The following is a 25614-nucleotide window of genomic DNA, read 5'->3' as shown; positions in this document are numbered from 1 at the left end:
TTGGGACACAGCCCAGGTATTTATGCTCTGACTGGGTTATTACCCAGAGAAGGTACCCACTCGGAGCCAGCCAAGCTTTTGCCTGACCAAGGAGAGCAGTCTGCTGATCACTTGGACATCTTGTCCTTCAAACCTGTTTTCTTCCCTGTGGTTACGAATTGTCTCAGATCCTCCATACCACTAAGCTGGCTTTGAGTAATTTTTCTCAAAAGTGAATGCAGGTTTTCTTATATTTGGGCAATTCAGAAGTACCATGTAAAAACATTTCAAAATGTACCATCAATTTAGTACCAACTTTTTGGGGAGTAAAGGGTGGGGCAATTCATACGAGGACTTAAGACACATTGCCATATCAGCAACATTAAAATGTGGAAAGGAAAAGTGCGACTTGGTATCCAGGAAACATGGTACCTGTGTTTTCTCTTTGGTACCTCTGCCAAGCCCCCTTTCCTTCCTTTACACAAGGCCCAGATGCTCAGTTTTACAGCCGCCTCAGTAGTCTTTGTAAAAAGCTCTTTCAGTTTCGTCTTGTGTCTGAACTAGGGGAAGAAACAAGAAGTAGTTACTAATGAGCAGCAGCCTTGGGAAGTCACAGCTCACATTAAACGGGGATCGTTTGAGATGGGCCTTTGCAGATGCAGTCCCATCCAACGTCACCATTAATGGACAGATGTGGATTCAGCAAGAAGCAGCTTTAACAGATAAATTGACACAGGCTTTTTCACTGTTCAAAGGAAGTAAAAGACAGATTGTCAGTGAATAATGCATAGCAAGTTTGAGGCAGATTTTAGAATCCTATGTGTGAGAGAGGAAAAGGGAGAAAAGTAGAGGGGGGAGGGGAGGGGAGGGGGGGCGAACTGGATGCCATTCAGGCGGGGAAGATGCAGTGGGCGTTTCCCTACAAAAACTACATCCTGATAGCTAGACATAGCCTTGTGTATATCTAGTTCAGTCCGGCAAATGTTTACTAAGCCCATGCAATACAAATAACACTAGCTAACATTTGGAGCACTTATTGGTATGGAGTATATTTTTAGTGTGTTTTACATTCACAGTCCTCTTTGATCCTTACAACAACCCAATGAGGTAGGTATTATTAATATCACCCATTCTCTAGATGAAAGCACTGAGGCACCTAGAGGTTAGGTAGCTTGTCCAAAGTCACACACCTAGTAGGGTCATTGGACCCAGAACCCATTCTCTTAACCGCTAATCTAAAGGCAATGGGGAGCTATTGAAGGACCATGATCACAGTAGAAAAGTTCACTCTGACACGTATGTGACATGGGGTGCAAGAGATAGAATGACAAGAGACGTGGCAGTGACTAGCACAGTACCAGGTACATAAAACTAGTAATAGCTAACATTTCTATAACACTTATTATATGCCAAATACTATTCTCAGCTCTCCATATGTATTATCTCACTTAATCCTGTAAGGTAAGGGTACAGTTATTATCCCCAGTATACAGATAAAGAAACAGAGGCATAAGAGGTTACGGAATTCGCCTGAGGTCCTACAGCAAGAGAGTGGCAGTGCTGGGACTTGAACACAGGTAGCCTGGCTCCAACGTCCATGGTCTCAATCTCGACGTAAGAGTGCCTCTCACGGGAGGCACTCACGTATTTGAGAATTTGGTCATTAATGGAGTGGGGAACACTACACCCCTCAGCTGCAAGACTACTAATAAGCCCCATAGAGAGGTTAAGGGGTGTGTAAGGGGTGGCACTCATTATGACCAGAGGGACGGGGAAAGCTTCTCAGAAGAGATGACATTTAAGCAGAGCCGTTAAGGAAGGACTTGGCCTAGCGTTTATTGAAAAGAAGGGCAGTGCAGACAGAGGCAACAGCCCAGGAAGGATAAAAGGCAGGAAACCGCAGCGAAAAGTCAGAGAGATTGTTTCCATTTTTAGAAAAGAACTCACTGTGCATTTCACAGCTGAAATTTACTTTATTCTCCAGAAGCTGCTTTTAGCTAAAGATCCAAATTAAAATATTTTAAATTTCAAAATCAGATCTATTTTTAAAATATTGTCATATATGTGTGTATAGATAGATAGATAGATAGATAGATAGATAGATAGATAGATAGATAGACTCCTCAACTTATGATGGGGTTATGTCCTAATAAACCCATCGTAAGTTATATCTTAAGTCAAAAATGCATTTAATGCACCTAACTTACTGAACATCATAGCTTAGCTTAGCCTACCTTAAACGTGCTCAGAACACATTAGCCTACAGTTAGACAAAGTCATCTAACACAAAGCCTATTTTATAATAAAGTATCGAATGCCTTATGTAATTTATTACTGCTTTTACACCATTGTAAAGTCGAAAAATCATTAAGTAGAACCATCATGAGTTGGGAACCATCTGTATGTACACATATATGACAATGATAATATTTATATATATATATATATATAAGCAAATAAATATTTATATATAATATATATAAGTTTATATATATTTAAATGTATGTAAATATATATATTTTTAAATGTATATATAAATACATATATATATATATATATATATATTTGGCATTCTCTCAGTGATTTAAGTATTGGAGTTATTTTTCACCTTGTTGTAAAGAACATTGTTACCCTAGTATATATCAAGAGCCTTAAAAATGTTCAACCCTTTGCTCTATCAATCCTACTTTTAGGAGTCTATTTTGATTAAATAACCTAAAAGGAAGACATTGATTTATCTAAAAAATATATTTTTAATTGAGATATTGTTCACATACCATAAAATTCACCCCTTGAAAGTGTACAAGTCAGTGGTTTTCAGTATATATACAAAGTTATGCAACAATTACTGCTATGTAATTCTAGAAAAATTTTATCCCCCCCAAAAAGAAACCCTCTGCTCGTCAGTAGTCACTCCCCACTCTCCCTTACCCTCATTGATCCTCCTTCTGTCTTAATGAATTGGCCTCTTCTGGACATTTCATATAAATGAACTCATACAATACAAGGCCTTTTATGTCTGATTTCTTTCACTTAGCATAATGTTTAAAATATATTTATTTGCTGTGTTACTTGTAATTATGAAAACTGGCAACAATCTATTTGAGGGTTGGTTAAATAAATTATAGTATTTCTATACAATGGAGCACTACACAGTCATTAATAAAAACTTTCATGGAAAACACTCAACGATGTAATACCATCATCAGTGAAAAACTCTGTAAGCAATATTTTATACTATGAATATATTAGGAAATATCCTAACATCTAAGAAAATACCAGCATGTTTACAGTGGTTTTCTTTGGGTATTGAGATGATGGATAATCCTCCATTTTCCTAGGTTTCTTCAATAATAATGTTTTGTCTCTATAATAAGAAATACAAACACATTTAAAAACCAAACCGCTGCCTCTGCTATGTACACACACCACCCTCCATGCTCATCCTGTCTGAACAAAGTCTGTCTCTCTCCCCTGCCTCAGACCAGGTCCGAAACAGCTACTACATAGGGGCCGATGGCTCCCTGCGGCTGCTCCTGGCCAACGGCATGGAGGTGGCACTGCAGACGGAGCCCCACCTGCTGGCTGGCACTGTAAACCCCACTGTGGGCAAGAGGAATGTCACGCTGCCCATAGACAACGGCCTCAACCTGGTGGAGTGGCGACAGCGCAAGGAGCAGGCTCGGGGCCAGGTCACCGTGTTCGGGCGCCGGCTGCGGGTGAGCAAGGCCTCCAAGCAGGTCTGCGCCTGTGGAGGCTGGGTCCTGGGGGGAAAGAATGAGGAAGAATCTGGAGAACTGGGTTCTGTTCTTGAAACTGCCCCTGGGGGAGAAAGTTTTCCTGGGCCTCAGTTTCTTTATTTGCAAAAGGGGGAAAGTAAAGTAGGCAACTCATGTACATCTTTTCAGTTGTCACTTGTGGGAAGATTACTGGCTTTAGTGTTAGTCTGGCCTAAGTTGGATTTCCAGCTTCTGCTATTCCCTGAGCAAATTTGGACAAATCCATTATCTCTTAAAGCCTTGATTTCATTATCTATAGAATGGGGAAGATGAAACCAATTTTACAAGTTCCTACAAAGATTAGGAAAAAAGTGCCTCAAGCAGAGTCTGGCACATAATAAGTGGTCAGTAATATCTACTCTTGTTGGTTCTGTTACTGCTATTCTTACTACCGTTATTGTTATTACTATTGCTAATATGTCTAAAAATTCAGTTTAGCTGTTTGGAACCAAAGCCAAACATTCTCCACTATTTCCAGGCAATTATCCTTCCTAAATGGGCAAAACGACCCCACCATAGCTGTCGCTGCCAGTGGGTTGGCATCTGTGGTCTGGCATTTTAAAGTGTTTTCCAATATGTGGATGCCCTGAACCAGCCCTTTGTCTGCCTCACTCCTGTGTTCCTGTAGAGTGTGGCTTCTGCCCCAAGGCTCTTCCCAGCTTCTCCCTAGCTTCTCTTCCCTCCAGCTTTAGAAAGGAAGGCGATGGGGAGATTGAAAGGGAAGAAAATAGCCCTGGCTTTCAGCACAGCACCTTGCAGACCACGGCTATTCTGTAGAGACTTGCTGAGCTGAAGGGAACCACCAAACTGAACCAGATGTCCCTGACTCCTAAAAACCACAGAAGCATTCTCATGCGACACGGCTGCCCTTCAGCAAAGAAAGTTCATTTAAGCCCCTCGTTCACACATGGGGCCCCTGACTTCCAGAGAGGGAAGGGAGTTTCTTCCAGACTCACATTGCTAAGTTAAAGGCTAGAAAATAAGTACCCTGTGTCATAGTTCAATTCAACAGAAACATTAAGTGACTTATTCAGTGTCACACGACTAGAGCCAGAAAACCAGTCTTCCTGTCTGCCCGCAACAGCCCAGAACTCTGGTAACTATCTATGCTGAGAAACGACCTTTCCCTAGTTCCCTGAGGAAGGCCTGGCTGTCTTTGTTCTCTGTGGCCTCACTGAGCCCTTGCCTGAATTCTCCCCAACCCCTCATGCACATCTGAGGCAGTGCACTAAACGGAAACTTTGACCTGGGCTGTGTGTGTAGCCTTGAGCTGCTCCTCTGAGCCACATGCTAGTCCTCTGCAGAAGCCAGATAATATATTCGACATACATAGCTCAGTGCTGGTAGACCCCAGGTGCTCAATAAGTGGCAGCAGTTAGTGCTATTAGGATTTCCTCTCTGCCAGATGAGCTGGACCAAAAAGTTTCCCAGGCTTGCATTGGTCCCTCTCCCAGCCTGAGATTAATGGCGCTCCAGTGAGGTGTCCGCAGCTCCGTGTCTGCCCCATATAAATGGCCACCCACAGTGCGGCATGTGGAATTAGAATGTTAGCCGGGTGCACCTCCCCATAATGGAGCTCATTTTTTATATAACTGTGAACTGTTTTAATAAAGAAAGATGGAAAATAATCTCATTGCCGCCACCACCAAGCACAGGAAGCATTAGGTGGTTCCCCAGTGAGCTGCTTAATTCAATTTTATGAATTTTGCCACAGAGGTATAGCTTCCCTTCACTAGAGGTCCTCCAGAGGATAAGGGGGCAGCTGGCTAGGTAGCACCACCTTGGGGGAAGTCACCGGGGACCTTCCAAATGAGGCTGTAAAAAGGGCTCCATCATTGTTGGTGGTGCAGACCCTGAATCTTCCTTTGCACTCTCGGCAAAGAACCCAGCTTCAGCCTCCAATGCCTCTGATTTTTCATGGGAATTGTCTGCCACACTGTTTTTGCTTCTGCAATTGTGTTTGATTACTCCTGGGAAGGCAACCTTATTATAACCAGGCCATTCACAGCTAAAGTCATCTCAGCAACATCATTATAAATCCTTATTTTCCAGGCTTTAGAATTTGTTTGGGGAGAAGGGAGAGACACACATGTCTTTACTTCCTGTGAGAATGACTGTGATCATTAGCTGTCATTTAATGCAAATAATTGCAATCATGAATTCAGTACCTTCTATGTGCCCAGCACTCCACTAGGTAATTTATTTCTGTTTCTTCAATCCTCCCAACAGCCCTGCTGTTTTACAGAGAAAGAAATGGAGACTCAGAGAGGGAATGGCACTTGCCCAAGGTCATACAGAAACCTTGGTCACAGAGTTGAGGCTTGAATCCTGGCCTTAATTCCTCGACCTGAACCTTTTTTTTTTTTTTTTTTTTTTTTTTTTAACCACACAAGGCCCCAGAAGGCCTTTCATTACCTCAGTCCATGTGTGCTATTTTGCATCATGTGACCTACCTTGGCTGCTCTCCTCTTGGGTCTTCCTGAGACTTTTCAAATTTAACCAGTGACTAAGGGAAGAATGAGAAAATGTGCCCAAATGCCAGACGCCAATTAAAGGAAATCAGCATTTTACTTTCAGAGTACCTAGCAGCGTTTCAGGGGTAACTGGTACCTAAGGGGTGGATCCAAATACATAAACAGGCCTCTGAAGTATATTTCTTTATTAAAATATGAAAAACCTTGACTTATGGCTACCCTTGCGGGAGCCCTGTATTTCTGACTCTGATAGGAAATTGAATTGTGTGCTGACCTAGTAGCCCAGGTAGAGCTCATACAAGGGGCTTATGATGCTGGAGGCAGGAGCAAAATGTTCCAAAGCTAGGACTGTGTCCCCAGGCGGCCCACAGCCAGAGAAGCTGTCCCAGATTCAAACACTCAATGCCTCCCATTGTTTCCAGGAAGAAGAAGAAGGAGGCTTGGAAGCTGACTAAAGTGACAGAGAAGCCCTAATTGTGGTGACAGAGGGCAGGAGAGATCCTACCAGGGAAGGGAAGTCCTAAGCCCCAAGAAGGGTCAGACTCTCTCTTAGAAGACCGCTGAGCATTTGTTGGCACATTGCAGTGGTGACAGTCAAATCCAGACGCAGTCGTTCACCAGCCACAAGATCTGGAGCATGTCCCTTCTCATCCTGAGCTTTGGTCTCCTCAGTGTCAGACACTAGTGCAGGGACTGGCACATAATAAATGGGTCAGGCACTGATTTGCTGGACCCACGGGGCCTGTTCCTTTTTAGGAGGGAGTCGAGAAGGATCTGCCATGTCCTCCTTAGAGGAATCACGTTAGGAAATGATGTGGATTATCTTCAGTAACAGCTTCTATCATCTTTATCCTCACAACATCCCTATGTAATTGGCATTATTATTCTCATTTTACAGATGAGGAAACTTCACAGAGCTGACAAGTGACAGAGCCAGAACCCAAACCCTTGTCTATTGACACCCATGACCTGTGCTGCCCCCTCTATTCAGGAGCTTCTCAGACCACAGTTCTCAATATCCAGATTAACTTTCTCCTTCCTCCTCCTCCTGCTCCAGGTTCACAACCGGAACCTCCTGTCTCTGGACTTTGACCGCGTGACACGCACGGAGAAGATCTATGATGACCACCGCAAGTTCACCCTCCGGATCCTGTACGACCAGGCAGGGCGGCCCAGCCTCTGGTCACCCAGCAGTAGGCTGAATGGCGTCAACGTGACCTACTCCCCAGGGGGGCACATAGCCGGCATCCAGAGGGGCATCATGTCTGAGAGAATGGAATATGACCAGGCAGGTCGCATCACATCCAGGATCTTTGCTGACGGGAAGACATGGAGCTACACGTACTTAGAGAAGGCATGTGTCTATCTCCCTCCGTCAGTGGCCTTGCCATGTAGAAAGCCGATCATTGTGGCTCAACCATGGCCAGGCCCAGTCTGCTGACCTTGATAGTTCTGACCTCCATAGTCTCCAAAAGGAAATGTTCAGGGAAATCTTCAATAGAGGGCCAGGGCTCCCAAGAGGTATCTGGATGGATCATGTTGATGCCGTGGCAGATGGGGGTCCTGGGACAGGAGAATATGAAAGTTGCAGCTGATAGACCGGAGCTGGGAGCAGGCCCAAACACCACCCTGACTTATGGAGCAAGACTGGACTCGGGTAGGGGTCTGCTCCCAGATCTAGGGCACATGGGGTGATCTGGTCACAGAGAACAAGGCAGAGCCTAGGGATCAGTAATTAGGCCGAAAGTACTTAAGTCTGAGCTTTGAAGGCCGGGTGTGGCCTTAGTAAATCCCTTCTGTTTCAGGTCAGGATTCATTTCATCCCAGGGGCAAGGAATAAGAAAGGGCCTGATATCAAAAGTTGGATCCAAATAGGAGAAAATGGTAGCTTTGATGCCTAGATCCTTCTGACTTATTCCTGAAACAGAGTCTATACTTCATGCCAAATTCTGGCCCATTCTGGCCCCCAGATTCTTACTTTGTTTCTTGCGCCTGGTCACTTATCCCGGGCCCAGGTTCTGCTTGCTCTGTGGTCAGTCTCCCCTCCTGGGCTGGGGGAGCATCTCCAAGAGCAATTAGTAGTGCTAAGGGAGACCATGCAGGTCATCCAGCCTACTACAAAACCAAGCCCAGAGAGGGAAAGAACTTTACCAGGGCCACACAATGAGTCCGTTGTTAGAAGCCAGGTTTTCCCATTCCCATATGACCCGTTACTGCATAAACAATTGTGCAAAGCCTTAAATGACTTTCTCAGACATGGTCTTTATCCTGAAGGCCACAAGGAGTCAACAGAAGTTGTTTAGCAGTCAATAGACATTGTCAGATGGTGTTTTAGGAAAATCATTCTCACTTGAATAGGGAAATTGATTTAAGAAGGATTCTGGAGCAAGGAAGCCAGGAGAAAGGAGGCTACAAATATTTTAGGCCAGTGCTCCCAACCTTTCTTATACGCCATTACACACTGAAATCATCATTTTTGTGCCCCACAAAGGGGCAAACAGACAAAGCTGCTCACCGTAAGAAGGACAATTGCCTGCGTGCTCTGAGGCCCTGCCCCAGGCCCTGCCAGGCCGAGGGCTGAAGGAAATCCTTATTTGAGCACATCTGTACCCACTGCAGTATCTTATGACACATTGGTTGGAAAGCTCAGGTTTGGGCACAACTTAGGAGAACCACCAGTTTCCTTGGTCGTTCATTCCTTCCCTTAAGTCTTGGGCACACAGACCTACCCTTTCTCCCCACCACCCTGCTCTCATCTCTGGTTTTCCTTTCCCTCCAGTCCATGGTGCTGCTCCTTCATAGTCAGAGGCAGTATATCTTTGAGTTCGACAAGAACGACCGCCTCTCTTCTGTCACAATGCCCAACGTGGCCCGGCAGACGCTAGAGACCATTCGCTCAGTGGGCTACTACAGGAACATCTACCAGCCCCCCGAGGGCAATGCCTCCGTCATCCAGGACTTCACTGAGGACGGCCACCTCCTCCACACCTTCTACCTGGGCACCGGCCGTAGGGTGATGTACAAGTACGGCAAGCTGTCGAAGCTAGCCGAGATGCTGTACGACACCACCAAGGTGAGCTTCACCTACGACGAGACAGCTGGCATGCTGAAGACCATCAACCTACAGAATGAGGGCTTCACCTGTACCATCCGCTACCGTCAAATCGGGCCCCTGATCGACCGCCAGATCTTCCGTTTCACGGAGGAAGGCATGGTCAATGCTCGTTTTGACTACAACTATGACAACAGTTTCCGGGTGACCAGCATGCAGGCCGTGATCAATGAGACCCCGCTGCCCATCGATCTCTATCGCTATGATGACGTGTCAGGCAAGACCGAGCAGTTTGGGAAGTTTGGTGTCATCTACTATGACATTAACCAAATCATCACCACTGCGGTCATGACTCACACCAAGCACTTTGACGCGTACGGGCGGATGAAGGAAGTGCAGTACGAGATTTTCCGCTCGCTCATGTACTGGATGACCGTCCAGTACGATAACATGGGGCGAGTCGTGAAGAAGGAGCTGAAAGTGGGACCCTATGCCAACACCACCCGCTACTCCTATGAATACGACGCTGACGGCCAGCTGCAGACCGTCTCCATCAATGACAAGCCACTCTGGCGGTACAGCTATGACCTCAATGGGAACCTGCACTTACTGAGCCCTGGGAATAGTGCACGACTCACGCCACTAAGGTACGACCTCCGTGATCGCATCACTAGGCTGGGTGACGTACAATACAAGATGGACGAGGATGGCTTCCTGAGGCAGCGCGGAGGTGATGTCTTTGAGTACAACTCAGCTGGCCTGCTCATCAAGGCCTACAACCGGGCTGGTGGCTGGAGCGTCAGGTACCGCTACGATGGCCTGGGACGGCGGGTGTCTAGCAAGACCAGCCACAGCCACCACCTGCAGTTCTTCTATGCAGACCTGACCAACCCTACCAAGGTCACCCACCTCTACAATCACTCCAGCTCTGAGATCACATCCCTCTACTACGACCTGCAAGGACACCTCTTTGCCATGGAGCTGAGCAGCGGCGATGAGTTTTACATAGCTTGCGACAACATCGGGACTCCTCTTGCTGTCTTCAGTGGAACAGGCTTGATGATCAAGCAGATCCTATACACGGCCTACGGGGAGATCTACATGGACACCAACCCCAACTTCCAAATCATCATTGGCTACCATGGTGGCCTCTATGATCCTCTCACCAAGCTCGTCCACATGGGCCGACGGGATTACGATGTGCTGGCTGGTCGCTGGACTAGCCCCGACCATGAGTTGTGGAAGCGCCTTAGTGGCAACAACATCATGCCTTTTAATCTCTACATGTTTAAAAACAACAACCCCTTCAGCAGCTCGCAGGACATCAAGTGCTTCATGACAGGTGAGGGCTGGGGCTTGCGCATTTCGACTTATGACGGGTTCTGAGCACTCCTCTAGTAAAACGAACGGTTTCATGTATCTACCCACTATTTCTAAAACTTGTTTGACCCTTTTTGTAATCATAAAACACTAATATCTCAATGGATGCGTTCCTTAGACTACGCTTCGGGAGTTTCTGACCCAGAGATCAGGCTGACTTATGAGTCCCTGAGAAGTTGGGTGAAGGTCTGGCTAAAAAAGTCAGTTATCTTATTTGGGTTGATGTAGTAGAAAATTCAGACTTTGGAGACAGGCAGAACTGGGCAAAGTGTCCACCACTTCTGAACTACGACAATCACAAAAATTATGTAACTTCCCTGAATTCCTGATTTGTGAATTGAAGTTAGAATACCTGACTCTGATAAGTTAAATATGCACATTGTAAATCCAAGAGCAACCACTTAAAAAATAAACAGAGGCATAGCTAATCAGTCAATGGTGGAGATAAAATGAAACTAACAAAAGATCCAGCCCAAAAAGAGTAGGAAAAGAGAGACAAAAGAGCAAAGAACAGGCAGACAAACAGGACCGGGGGGAGAAAAACCTTACCTGGCAGGATGGTTGCAAAGGTAAAATGAGATACATTTTAGAACCTGCCTACCACAATGCATGGTTCACGTTGGTTCCCTTTCCTCTACCCTCTGATTTAAAAAGTGGGCTTTGCTTTCCACCACTGTAAATCCAGCTTGAGTATAAAGGGTCTCTCATAGGTCACACAGGCCAGAAACGTCTCCAGCAGCCACAGTCCTCCCAGCGAGCAGCCACTCCCCGGCTAGTCACAGAAGACCTCAAGAGTCAGAGTGGCTATGGGGACTCAGGTCTGGATGAAGCCAGCACTTTTTATAGAAGAGAGTTTGTGGTGGGCAAAAATTGGGCATCCTCCAAGTTGTAAACCTGGTAGTCGCCCCCTCTTTTGTCCTACGACACAATCCTCTTACCCCATATTTTCATTCATTCAGCAAATGCCTCTTCTGTGCAGCTACTGTTTGAGGCACTGAGGATAGAAAGATGACCCCTGCCCTCCAGGAATTCACACTGCAGTAGGGGAGACAGACCGTTGCTATCCAGTGTGAGGGGCCCATGGTGAAGGGTTGCACTGATGGCCCTGGAAACACAGGAGGCACAACTGGCTCTGCCCAGGGAACAGCCAATACTTGAGACCCACTTCCCATCAAGTAATGGGGAGAAGGGCAACCCAGGGAGAGGGAACTGTACATATAAGAGTGTAGACAGGGCAAGATGCACAGCTCACATGAGTATCCCTTAGGGACATGACTTCCTGGTCCCCAAACTTGGTGGCCCAGTCTGGACCCTATTTCTACTGACAGCAATTGGAGGATTCCTCTTTCAGGGAAGAATTCCAGATGGCCATGTTGAAAGAATCAGGTGGTCATGTTGAGAGTCCCAAGAGTGGGGAAGACGAGAGAATGCAGTGGTGGGCAGGTGTGATGAAAACGTCCTTGGGGGCTGTGGATGAAGAGGAATATCCCCACAAAGTTTCACAGCATTCACCATGCTTAACTTGCTGCCAGCTCTAGAAAAGCTTAACATATTGAAAGGACATTTCCATTATATCTGTCTGCATTAATCACACCCCTGCCTCACCCTCCAATAAGTTACCTGTGAGATGTTTTCGTAAGTTATTGTAACTGAAAAAAAAAGTGATGCAAACAATTTTACTACTAAAAACCAAAATACTAATTCTCACTAACCCTTGCCTTTTAGCGTCCACATGGACTACATGCACCCTCATTCACATCCAGCAACAATAATCAAAAGAGCATCTTTTTTCAAAAATTTCTTCAAGGCTTCTGAGATATACTCCAATTTAGGTCACATGGCTTAGGTCACATGGCAACCCCTGAGCCAATCACTATGGCTCGGGAGATAGAATGCACTGATTGGCTCAGCATAGGTCACATGCTCCATTGCTGAACTCTTAGGTGGAGTCAGCTTTCCTAAAACTACATGAAGACCCCAAAAAGAAAGAGTGAGAAGGCAGAATGGTATGCCAGGAAGGCAACCAAAAAATGTCCACCAAAAATCATCATATACATACACTTATTATGCTTAACCCTGACTTGAAGCTTGCGACGTAGGGATTACTGACTCCATTTACAGCGGAGGAAAATGAGGGTCAGGGAGGTAAAGTCACTGGACAGCTAAGAAGTGGCAAGGCTGAAGTTAGAACTCTGCACTGATTCCAGAATCCTCATTCTTGGATTTGAATTCACTTTGTAAAATGCTAGGCTGTGCACATGGGAAAGGGATTATTATTATTCATCACTGTCCCAGGCCACCACACCGCAGTCTGGGACAAATGGGTAAAGAGGCGCCTTTTAACATGAGGGAAATGTCTGCGTCTGATGTCATAAGAAGGAAGAGTAAACTTCCCAACTCTTCAGAAAAGCATTGTAGTCAAAAAAAAAAAAAAAAAAAAAAAAGGAAACTGAATAAAACACTCTTCAGCATTTTTCCTAAAGGCATCATGAGAAAGTTTCCCACCTTCCATCATTTATAATTAAGGCCCAGCCCTCTTTTCAGCCCCCTGGATTCCTGGGAATTCGCAGTATTTCTGATAGAAGCTTTCCTTTGCGACTGCAAATTCTGATGCAAGTTCTCAGCCTCAGGCAAAATGGCTATGTAGGGTTCCCCTCCTCCTCCTTTCTGTATGTTTTAATTTCCCAAAGAACCATCTGCCAAGAGTCATAGAATCAGAAATTCTTAGAAACTCAGTAGGAAAGGACTTTGGAAAAAAGCTGGTCCGAGTGCTTCGTGTTACAAATGAGGAAATGGAGGTCGAGGGACATGGAGGCATGGGTTTGAGGAAACACAAAACCTCCTCTGAGCCAGGAACCGAACTGCACACTGTAAAATACATTCAATCCAATCATTTATGTAGCAAACTGAGGACAGTTCCTGCTATATGATAGCTGCCCCAAAATGCTAACATTCTTCTCCTTGACTTAGTGGAAATCGTTTCTACCATCAATTGGCAGATAAGAAAACTCAGCCTCAGGGAGGTTAAGTAAACTGCCCAAGTTCACACAGTTTGCAAGTTGGCGAGCCAGCGTCTGGACCTGGGCTTTGTCTTATTTCACCATGTTCTTTCCCTTATATGATCTTTCTAAAAGTAGAAGCTGGGTTTCCAAGCTTTCCTTTCTCCCACCCCTTCATCTCAGCTCCTCCAGTTTTCACATCCAAGGAGGGGCTCTGGGACAGCCACAAAACCAAAACAAAGAAAGAAAGGCAAACATGAGGTTCTTTAATCCCACTGCATGGGATGCAGTGGGGAGAGGGACATGGTTTTTGGCCCCCAAAGGACAGAATTGCGGGCTCTGAGGCTCAGCTCCAAATGTGCCTTCCCCAGACGTTGGATTCCAAGTCTGTGGTCAGCACCACTTTGGCATCTTCAGCTGCTCTTCTCAAGGAAGGCTGGGCCATGCTGGGACACTCTCTCCTGGAGGCCCCAAGTCACCTCCTACCTGCCGTCCAGGCTCTTCCTCCTCCAGCCACAATTTTTCTTTCTGGTTCCCTCTCTGCCTTGCTAAACTGCTGGTTGCTCTCTGAACACGCCCTGCACTCATCTCCCCTCTCCAGGCCTTGCCTTGTACACCAATCTTTGCTTAAAGGGCTGCCCTTCATCTCCATTGAAGCCTGGCGGAATTTACCCAGCTTTCAACGTTTGGTTTAACTGCCACCTTCTCCATGAAGACTTGGTCAGTCTGTCCAACTGAAAGACTTCTGCCCTCCGCTCGTCTTTTTTTTCTTGTATCAACATTATCCATGCCTGTGTCTCATCTCTCCCTGAGGGTCCTGAGTGTGCAAGGGTCTGTGTGACACAGTTCTAGGCACATAAAAGGCACTCAGCAACAGTGAGCCAAGTAGCTGATCACACACCCTCCACCCTCTTTCTTTTCCTTATCTTATGGCTTCCTGATTCCATTCTTTAATGAGCCAAATGCTCATGGCAAAATCCTACCTGTCCCTATACCTAACATTTTATAACTAGTAATGCCCAAGGAATGTTTTAAATCAGTAAATCCCATGTCTCTGGGGCTAGATTCTCAAGTGCAATCTAAAGACTGGGAGGATAAGTGACATCCTTAGGCTGTCAGAGTAAGTACAAGGCAGCACTGGATGGGGGTGGGGAGGGAGGACTCTTTGATCTTTGGTACAGGCCATCTCCATGTCCTATGGCACTTTAGCCCTGAGGCTCTAATCTCTGCGAAGAGGATTAGGAGAGGAGGGAGGATTTGTTTCTTAAGTGAATTTTCTCTTTGAAAGTCGTTCATTAAAATCTCTCCTTTGGGAGTGGTGGTCCTATGCCGGTGTTTCCTGTAGATGTTGCGGGCTGGGTATGGAGGCATCGTCACCTGTCATACAGCTGCCCGTGGGTATGAAGCTGAAGGGGGAGATGGAGTAAAAGAGGAGTCTGGAAATCTAGGCTCTACGTAAGCTATATCTCACTTAGGTTTAGGCCAAGGATGGGATGCTAGGTCCCAAGAATATGTTCAGCTTTAATACCATGAAACCGTTTTCCAAAGTGCGTATCCCAGCTGACTCCCTCACCAGCAGCACTCCATATCCTCACTCCCACCTGCAGCCCAATTCTAGGCTGCTTTATTAGGATATGTCATATCTGAGATCCACTTACCCCATGGGGATATCTGTGCTTCTCTCCCACCCAGATGTCAACAGCTGGCTGCTCACCTTTGGATTCCAGCTTCACAATGTGATTCCTGGCTATCCCAAGCCAGACATGGATGCCATGGAACCATCCTACGAGCTTGTCCACACACAGATGAAAACTCAGGAGTGGGACAACAGCAAGGTAATTCATGCACGTGGCCGCCCACCTCTCTGGCCAATCAGACATTACATGAGTGGGTCCCACCAGCTTTTCAGGAAAGCTTGAGCCAATGATGGAAACAGATGCGGTTTGTCCACAGTGCCTGCCAGAAACTGTTCAGCAGATAGTTACCTAACACTGGCGAGCCACTGTGGCACACACGGTGTGATGGCACACAGACCCTCACAAGTTCTATTAAGGAGTTTTGTATGTTACAATGAGTTTGGAGTTAACACAAAAAAAAAACTATGAGCTCTTGTCACTACCCAGAACAAAAGTGCAAGGAGGGAAGGTGTGTTCTAAATACAAATTTTCTGAGCACCTGAATGCACCTGGCCTTGCGTGAGGTATTTTAAACAAGTTAACTCACAATTATCTCCTGGTATTATTGTTCTCAATTTGTTACCGGAGAGCAGGCCCTTCTTGGCACAGCATCTCGAGCAAAGAATTGAATGAGATACTGAGGTAAAATAGTGAAAAAGCAGTTTATTAGAAAAAAAAGTACACTTCAAAGAGATAGGAGCCGGCCCGAGCAGAAAGCAGTGGCTCAAGGGCCATTATTAGAAGAGAAAGTATACTCCAAAGAGTTTGGAGCTGGCAAAGCAAAAGAATGGGCTCAAAAGGCTCAAAGGCCCCGACGGGCGAGGACTTGGAGTTTTTTTCCTATTTTTTCTCTAGAATGGGCTGTTCCTTTCCGGGCACGGGACCACTTGATTGACACCTGTGATTGACAAGGGGCTATTACCTCATCTTTCTAGACTGTGCATGTTCCTTCCCAGAATCCAGTCTGTTATAATGATATTAAGGAACTTCTAGGCATATGTATGATATTCTAATGATAGTATAATGAGGCCCAGGTGAAATGAAGGTCATTGTGGCCTTTACTGCACAGGCATGAGTGACCGGTTTAATCTAGTTGGGTATTTTGTACCCATTTGTTTCCTCATAGGGGTAGATAATTACAGTGAAAAGGGGAAGTTTTGGGCTGTCGCATTCTGTGGGTTGCATTGGATGTGCAGGAATGCAGAGACCCGATGCCTGTCTCTAACTGCCTGCCTTGTTTTCCCCTTGAGAGATGTGATTCCCATAAAATCTCTATGGGAAGTTGAGGGACAGGAGGTATTTTCTTCTGTATCTGCTTCCTGCTGGACAGGGGCGTAGAGCTGTCCCTACCTATTGGGGATTCACGGCACTCTCGCCCTATCTGATCTTACATGAGAGGAAGGAGTCCCGAGATCTGCCTGGAAGATCATGTTGGCTTCTTTGGTTAGGACTGGTAATCTTGCTGGGGTATCATCTGTATCCCCAAGGCCCCTGAATGAGGAAAAATAGATTTTAATTAATAAATCCATTAGCTCTATGGAGCCTGTGGCCTTTCAACCAGTCACTCAGTTGTCCAGGAGCTGGGCCCAGAACAGGTTGGAAAGAACATTAGACTTCAATAATTACAATCAAGTATAAATCATAAGTTTTAGGATAATTATCTAAAGCAGAGGGTAGGAGCTAAAAAACTGGGAAAAAGGAAACTTGAAAGAGAAGGAAACTTAAAATCTCTATAGGAAAGACAACTTAAAATTTTCCAGTGGGGAGTCTACTCACTTGGCCCATATCAATTTTACAGACTCCATGCCTGAGGCTTTCCAGTGCCACACAGCATGGAAGGGGCAGAGCTGGGATTCAAACCCAGATATGTCTGTGGATGCTCAAAAAAATGTTATTTTCTCTTGTCTTCCTTTTATGACCCCAATTTCAAAGACTCCTAGAATCATAGCTGTAAAGGTCCTTAGGAACAGTTATATCCCACCCCCTACATCAGCCATCCATTTTCTCATTTCTCCCGCCACCCCCATTCATAATGTCTGTACTACTAGGAGCTGGCTCTTCCAGGCCCCATGCTGCACCTAGTGAAAGCAGGAATGAGTCAGGCAGAGACCAGACCTTCAAGGGGATCCCGGTCCACGGGGACCCCAGCCTGAGGGGAAAAAGCGGGGTTGCCAGATCACACACTGCTGGTGGGCAGAAACTTACACATCCATATTTCTTACTCCAGCCTGATTGCATTAGGTTTCAGCTTAGCTGCCTCCGTCCCCTAGACTCAGGAGAATGTGATTCTGTACCTCTCTGCTCTGGCGGCATCCTATAGTTTCCTCTTTCACAGCACTCACCACATTAAAAATTTTAATTCCTGTTTTCTTTCCTGTATCTTCACTAGACGGTGAACCCCAAAAGGGCAAGTACTGGGTCTTATTGGGTAACCAGCATACCGCCTAGCCCACAGAAGCTGCATGGAAAACTCTCACTGAATGAACAAATGGTTAAAAGAAATAGACAATCTCTTGAGTTAGGCATTTTCCCGCATTTTACAAATGAGGAGACCAGGGTTCAGAGTGAAAGTCGCCCAGGGCCACTCAGCTGAAAAGTGGCAGGACGTGATGAGAACCCACATCCATCTGGCCACAAAGCCCATCCTCTTTCTGCTGCTCTCTGTTGCCCTAGCCCTGCCCCTCAGCCCCTCCCCAGGCCCCACTGTCCCCTGGGCTGCCCCCGTGCCCACAGCACGGCCTGTTCCCAGGGCTGATTCCAGCAGCTCAGCTCTTCTCCCACCACCAGGTTCCCTTCTCCACTGCACAGAGCCCCAGTCTCTGACAGCCTGTTTGCCAACCTCTCCTGTCAATGAATTATTGATTTCTGCCCTTGGCAGACATCAGAGATCTTTGTTGTTGAGCACTCCAACTTTCGTGAAACTCTAGGAAATAATTGTTCACAGACAGGGTTCTATTAATTATAAAGAGGACTTAATTTCAATGAGAAGCGGATGGGCCTGTTTCTAAAGCCATTTCCCTGAGCTGCTGATAAAGCCCAGGAGTCGGCTGCTCCGCCGAGCTCCCCAAGCCATGGGAGGGACAAGTAGGTGGTATGTCAAGGAGACAGGGCCCAACCTGTCCCCCAAACAGCCAAGAGCAGGGGCTCCTGAGGAGCCCCCAGGAAGCACTGTGGGCAGGAGGCCCTCCTTCAATATCATTTATACACACGGCAGAGAGCAGTAAAGCAGGGTAAGAGGGTTTATATAAATCACTACCTGCTTGTTATCTTACCTTCTTGCCAAGAATACGTCTCTTGCCATTCCGTCATCTAGCATCACCCCCTTATCCGTGAACAACCCCACCTTCTCCACCTCGCTCCTCCACCTTCAGGCTGAGATATTCTGAGCCTTGTTTGCTCTTCCCTATTCCGGCAGCCCTTAAAACTGAGCCTCTGTCATCAGACCTGAGTTCAAATGTTGGCTTGAACACTTACCAGTTGTATGAGTGTGGGCCAGTTACAACCTCTTTGAGCCTCAGTCTCCTTAGATGTAAAATCAGAATAGTAATAGTACCTGTGATATAATGTTAATATGGACAGCAAATGAGATAACGAATGTGAATTATGCAGCTCAAAGATGAAGACATGTTAACGATAGCTATTACTTCTCTTAGACTACCAGTTATCACATTCGATGGCAGTTTTCTTGTTGTCACATGTCTTTGCCCACCAAATGGTGAGTTCTTCAAGGGAAGGATGACGTCTGATTCATTGTTGTATTTCCAGTGCTCAGGAAAAGGCCTGACTCAAAGTAGATGCTCTCTGAACAGTTTCTGAATGGAAGGATGGGTGATTGGATGGATGGAGGATGGCTGGATGCTATAGTGGTCAGCAGTATAGCTGCGTGCTGCCTGCCATTAATAAATACCGTGTTTTCCCGAAAATAAGACCTAGACGGACAGTCAGCTCTAATGCGTCTTTTGGAGCAAAAATTAATATAAGACCCAGTATTATATAAGGTCCAGTATTATATTATATGATATTACATTATATTATATTACATTATATTATACCCAGTCTTATAGTAAAATAAGACCAGGTCTGATATTAATTTTTGCTCCAAAAGACGCCTTAGAGCTGATTGTCCGGCTAGGTCTTATTTTTGGGGAAACACTGTATGTATAGATTTGACTTAGTTATCTAAGTTGATTCTCCAGGATCTTGGTTACTGTTTTTCCTTTGTCTCATTCTCTCTCTCTCTCTCTCTCTCTCTCTCTCTCTCTCTCTCTCTCTCTCCCCCTTCCTCTCATCAGTCCATCCTTGGGGTACAGTGTGAAGTGCAAAAACAGCTCAAGGCCTTCGTCACCCTAGAACGTTTTGACCAGCTCTATGGCTCAACAATCACCAGCTGCCAGCAAGCCCCAAAGACAAAGAAGTTTGCATCCAGTGGCTCAATCTTTGGCAAGGGGGTCAAGTTTGCCTTGAAGGACGGCCGAGTGACCACAGACATCATCAGTGTGGCCAACGAGGACGGGCGGAGGATTGCTGCCATCTTGAACAATGCCCACTACCTGGAGAACCTGCATTTCACCATTGACGGGGTGGACACCCACTACTTTGTGAAACCAGGGCCTTCTGAAGGCGACCTGGCCATCCTGGGCCTCAGTGGGGGGCGACGAACCCTGGAGAATGGGGTCAACGTCACGGTGTCCCAGATCAACACGATGCTCAATGGTAGGACTAGACGCTACACAGACATCCAGCTCCAGTACGGGGCGCTGTGCTTGAACACGCGCTACGGGACGACGCTGGATGAGGAGAAGGCGCGGGTGCTAGAGCTGGCCCGGCAGAGAGCCGTGCGCCAGGCGTGGGCCCGTGAGCAGCAGCGACTTCGGGAAGGGGAGGAAGGCCTGCGGGCCTGGACAGAGGGGGAGAAGCAGCAGGTGCTGAACGCAGGGCGGGTTCAAGGCTATGATGGCTTCTTCGTGATCTCTGTGGAGCAGTACCCGGAACTGTCAGACAGCGCCACCAATATCCACTTCATGAGACAGAGCGAGATGGGTCGAAGGTGACAGAAAGGACGACGGCCTGGACTTCTTGCCAAAGACAGCTACTCTTTTGTGACTGTGTTGTACTTTTTAAAAAAAAAAAAAAAAATCCTTTTTTTAACATGTGCAGAAAAGAAACAAACAACAACAGCAAGATACTGGTTGCATTATAACTCGTGCAACATCCTTTTTTTTAAGAAAAAGAAAACACAAAATTGGCCTTCACACATTTTTTGCAAAGAAAAGAAGGTATTTTTTTTTTTTCCTGTAGTGTGATCACAATGAAAACTTTATTGTCTCTTGTTCCATTTTTCCCTGAGGATTTTTCCTTGTTGTTTGGGGTGTATTTCTCCTCTCTGAGACATATCTCCTGGGGTGTGTCCTTGTCTGCCCCTCGATACCCAGTGTGATGTGAGACACGAGTGTCTGTGCTAACTTGTCTCATGTGCAACCTTTTCCTCCCTGGGGGTCGGGCAGGAGTGAGGGGTACAGAGAGTAACAGGCCAGTATCAAACTTCTAGGGGGGTCTGGAAGGTGGGTCTGCAGGACCTGAGGATCCTTGGCCAAGCTCCCGCAGATGAGTGATGGCTTTTTACTCACTGTGTTTCGTGCCTCTGGAAGACCACAGATGGCATCATCTTTCTCTGAGGAATTTCATGATGTCATTCAGCACCTTTTTCAAGCTGCCCCAAATTCCTGTCCAAACTTTATATTTTGATGCTAGATGAGACCCCCTACCCTTTTTGCAAACCCTGTGTAATTGTCAGTGCCACCCCCATGCTGGGATGGAGAAAGTGTCTCCCGGGTTCTTTCCCCAGTCAGGTGACATAACATCCTGGGGCTTAGAGCCTCATCCCCACCAAGAGGCAGAGGCACCAGGATGTCTGTGGTTGGTGGGTCCTCCCACGATGTTCCTCATTCATCTCCTCCTGTCTCCCAAAGTCGGATGAGAACCAGCACTGCACAGCAAGCCCTCATGTGGGCACCATGTCCCGGGAGGGGAGGGCCACTATGGCAAAGGAATGGTAGTGGTGGCAAGGATACCAGCCTGCCTTCCTAGGTGAAGCCTTTTCCCCATGACTTTGGGTGTCTTCCCTCCACTGCTCAGCTGCCACCACTGAGAAATAGGAGTGTGGAGAGGGGTGCTTGGTGGCCTTTAATTTTGGAAAGATGTTTAAGAAAAAGTCAGCCAAAGAGAAGAAGGCGTGAGCCAAGCATCTTGCTAACCAGCTCCTGAAGGGGTCCTCTGCCTTCCACATAGGGGCTAATTGCAGAGCTGGGACGCAGCAGGAGAGGCTTTCAGGAAATTCCTTCTGTGAAGTTCTTCCAAAACAGCTTCCCCTCTAGAGGATCCCAACCAGGGTTTTAAAGAAAGATTAAGAAAAAAGAAGGAAAGAGCTAATTTGGTGTGGCCTGGTGGTGTCCTGCAACCCCACCCGGATTGGGGAGGTTCCTGAGGCTGGTACCCATGGATCCTAGAGGCCAGACTACATTGTCCCTCTAAAGACCTATGCCTGAGGTCATTGGGAAAAGGCTTAAGCCCTCTCAGGAGCAGGTATGACCCACACCTGGAGGGCATGCCCCGGGAGAGGCGGCAGCCAACCAGGCCAGGGAAAGCATGGAGGGTGGGGAGAGTGGCAGCAAGAGCTAGGAGTTCCTTGTTCCTGGTCCATCTGCCTAATTACCATCGTCATTACCACTCAGGAGGCTCTGGGAGACCAGGAGGGGAAGCCAAATGCTTCCTTTTGAGCTGGGCTTCATAGAAAATGGGACTTTTATGGGTTACATTTACATTAAGTGTGGAAAATGAATTCTGAGTCTGAGCTATTCCCCGTGGCAACCTTGTTGGACTGATACGCTCATGGCACCTTTATAGCCTTACTCACAGAGTCTTCAGAATATTACACAAGTTAATGAAACCAAGAAGGTCTCTCACTGCATGAGAATCGGAGCGGTGTGTCGTCTGGGTTCTGCCTGGCAGAGGGAGGCATCCACAGCTTCTTGGGAAAGGAGGTTTCGCCTTATGTCATCCCACTGGGATTAGAGGATGTGATTTGCTAAGTGCTCTTCCTGTTTCCAAAAAACGTTACACTGCTGTGACAGTGTATGCGCCTTGGCCTGTTTGTCCACTGGTTGCCCAGTGCCTCTGGGTCCAGACCTCCGCTGAGTCGGAGGCAGTGCTCCTTGGATCCACCCTACATGGCAGGAGCTGGTGGTGGGCTCCCATCCAGCAGGATCATTCTTGGAGGTGATAGAAAACAGTTTGGCCTGAAGAACACAGTTTTTTATCCAAAATCGACTTTATGCCTCTCAAAACGTACTCTGGATAAAAGGGGTCCCTGGGCAAAGCTCTCCTGCCCATTGGTCTAGTTGATCACTTCCATCCTGGCTGCCTGATGCCAGTCACGACCTGCTGGGGACATGTACTTGGAGGTCAGAGGTAACATGACAGCCCAGGGGGTCATCTCCCTGCACCTGCCCAACCTCCTCACCCTCCACCCCCACCCCCACCACAGTAGTAGTGTGGGCTTTTAAAGATCAAAAACGCAGAATTATTGAGCACTTCTTTTCTTTAAATGAACAATGTTGTGTTTTTTCTGGGCTGCCTACCAAGGAGGCCCAGCTTCTGTGCAGGGAGAAGTTGAAACATCCCCAAGGTTTAGAGAAAGGATCTCAGGTGTGGCTAGGCAACAGGATGCACCTCAGTTTTATATCGGTGCTGTTGCTATTGGAGCTGCTGCTTCCGGCCTTGGTTTGGTTGGCTGGTTTGGAGTTGGTTTCCATTCAGGCTGGCAGGTGACTCAGTGCCTCTCTTCTGAGTCTGTCTTTCTGCTGAGACCAGCAGTTCCAATCTTGCAGCAAGAGTGAACCTGAAGGCAGAAGCCAGAGTTCCCTGGTGCCTATTTAATGGCCTCCAGGCATCAAATCCCCTCCTTGATGACACCCATCCTTTTGGCACTAACACACCAAAATGTGTCCATTCCTTGGAGCAACCAGCCCTCCATCACTGGCCCAGCTTCATGATTCGGCGAGATGTTGGCATCTGACCCTAGAAAAAGGTTTGTTTTGGAAGAGGTCCTGCCTTCTCCCCTACCATCCACAGCTGCCATCGGCCCTTCATCCTCAGCCCCTCTGCCATCATCTTAAATAGGATTTCAGTGCTTCCCCAACTTTTTTTTTTATAAGATGAGATTTCCTTTTTACCCACCCTCCAGACAGACAGCCTTGGAGGGCAGAGCTATAACAAAGGGGAAGAAACTCCATAGTCAATTACACCGTTGTCAGCCTCTGATGGCTTGTCTCTCAGAATCATTGGCTAAGAATTAAGCCAAGGAACAGACCAGTACCTGATTTCTACCTAGGGATGGAGGATTTCAAACAATTCCTAAGGATTGTTACAAAGAGGTTGAGAGTGGCCAGGGGGTGTGCTTTTAAATAATCAGGATGGGGCAGGGAGCAGGAGGTGATGGTAAGGGGAGGGAGGTGAGTAAACCTGGGCCGTGTTTTTATAACACATAACAAGGAATCAGTTTTGTTTAAGGAAAAAAAAAGGACCTTTTCAGCTGTGACTGTTAAGTACCACCTTTATAGATGGCAGGTGTTTCCATTATGCAAAGACAAGGCTTTCCATGTGAAATCTTAGAATGCAGTTTCACATCTGCAGCCTTGTTACGTGTGGTCGTCACATGGTGAGGGCAGTGACGCTGAGCTTGGTGCCCAGAAGGAAGGAGCTTGCCAGGCTTCGGCAGGGTCCCCAGCTTTGGGGTTTGATCTCCCGGTGCTCAGAGTCAAATCTATTCTCCATTCCTCACAGCAACCATTACGCCCAGGCTGTGGCTTCGGATCCTGAACTGGGGCCCGCCACCTGGGGGACGGGGCGGGGAGGTCCCAGAAAGAACCCAATCTCTTTTTTTTTTTTCCCTTGGGATCCCCGTTAGGACTAAAAGCCCTCCTTTCAAGGTTCATAATTCCCAGCAAGGTTTATACACTTGTCTATTTTTTTTAAGGGGAGGGGACTAAAAGAAAGAACTCTGTAGTTGATTTAACCTTCCAAAAACAGCAAACTTGTTTTAAAGACTCATTGCTCAGGTGATAGAAACTTTATCCTCTCCAACCTTTACATTCTCAAAAACCAGCCTTGTGTACTTGGCCACCCCAGACAGCGGTGAGCTCTTAGTTTTCATCATGAATGTGGAAGATCAGAGTTGGGGGAGGCCCACATGGGGCCAATGTCGGGTTTCTTACCCCCTCTGGAATGCCAAAGGCATGATACTGGGCATCCCTTGGTCCCCAAGAAAATGTGATTGATTCTGCGGGCAAACTGCCAACAGAGAACCAATCCTCAGGTGGCTCAGCTATCCTGGCAGAAGTTGGGTCACAATTGTCTGGTGGTGCCCGGCAGCCCAGGATTCACCCAACACCAGAATCCCACTTTTCTAAACCTGCCTGTTGTTTTTGAAGACTTCTGAACCTGCAGCTTCGGCAAAAGGACTTTCCCAAGCTGCCTCTGGACAACCAACACTGGAGACTCTGGCCTTACCATGTGGAAATAGTTTTCCTGAAGTCTGAAACTAATTTTGAGAAGTTTTTTTCTCAACACTTTTGTGTTTCTAACACTGTATTCTTGACTGTAAATACCAACAAGGCTGTAAATAAATGCAGATGTAGATACCTTCTAGAAAAAACAAAAAAGGCATAAAAACAAAACCAGAAGTGATCCCGTGTAGCCTTCGTTGACAAATAAAAGACTATTTTGTGTTTAAAGGTGTTTGATGGCTTTTGTTTAGAAAGCAGTGTCTGCCACAGCCAGCCCTCTGAGTTTGCACTTCTAGATGCTTCTGTAGGGACACAGCCAGGAGAGCAGTTTCCAGGCTCTCAACCTCACATGGAAAGGTGCTGGCTCAGGTAGCAGATGGCTGTCAGCTGTAACCAGTTAGCCATTAGCCACTAATATAACTGCCGTGGCTATGCTAGCAAGCACGGATTGCGGCTAGCAAGTGCGGTTAGCAAGCAGATTACATTGCAGATCGTGTTGATCCTACTTCCTGTGTCTTGTCCAGCCACCAGCGAGACGGGTGCAGGAAGACCTCTTTTTGGGGTACTGGCAGATGTTTGCTTTTGTGTCTCGACCAGCGTCATCAAGAATATAGTGGTATGAACCCCCTACCTGTGGCTCCATGGGTGTTCCTTTTTGGCCTCACCATATCCTGCATTCTTGTACGGGGAGCAGGAGTTGAGACCCTGCATG

General features: G+C 46.7%; 1 protein-coding gene across 1 annotated transcript in view; it reads left to right on the top strand.

The window, feature by feature from the left end:
* The window catches only part of TENM4 (teneurin transmembrane protein 4), a 719375-nt gene extending 694266 nt beyond the window's left edge, over nucleotides 1-25109 (top strand). The window contains exons 28-32 of the mRNA XM_033120388.1: nucleotides 3463-3698; nucleotides 7290-7586; nucleotides 9012-10626; nucleotides 15356-15498; nucleotides 19632-25109. Coding sequence (XP_032976279.1) covers nucleotides 3463-3698; nucleotides 7290-7586; nucleotides 9012-10626; nucleotides 15356-15498; nucleotides 19632-20390 — 3050 coding nt within the window. The 3' untranslated portion in view covers nucleotides 20391-25109. The remainder of the gene's footprint in view (nucleotides 1-3462; nucleotides 3699-7289; nucleotides 7587-9011; nucleotides 10627-15355; nucleotides 15499-19631) is intronic.
* Nucleotides 25110-25614: the final 505 nt, after the last annotated feature.

This window comes from Rhinolophus ferrumequinum, chromosome 11 (assembly GCF_004115265.2).
Source record: "Rhinolophus ferrumequinum isolate MPI-CBG mRhiFer1 chromosome 11, mRhiFer1_v1.p, whole genome shotgun sequence".
NCBI classification, from domain to species: Eukaryota; Metazoa; Chordata; class Mammalia; order Chiroptera; family Rhinolophidae; genus Rhinolophus; species Rhinolophus ferrumequinum.
The sequence above is the reverse complement of the archived record's forward strand: the minus strand, read 5'-3'. Positions and strand labels throughout refer to the sequence as shown.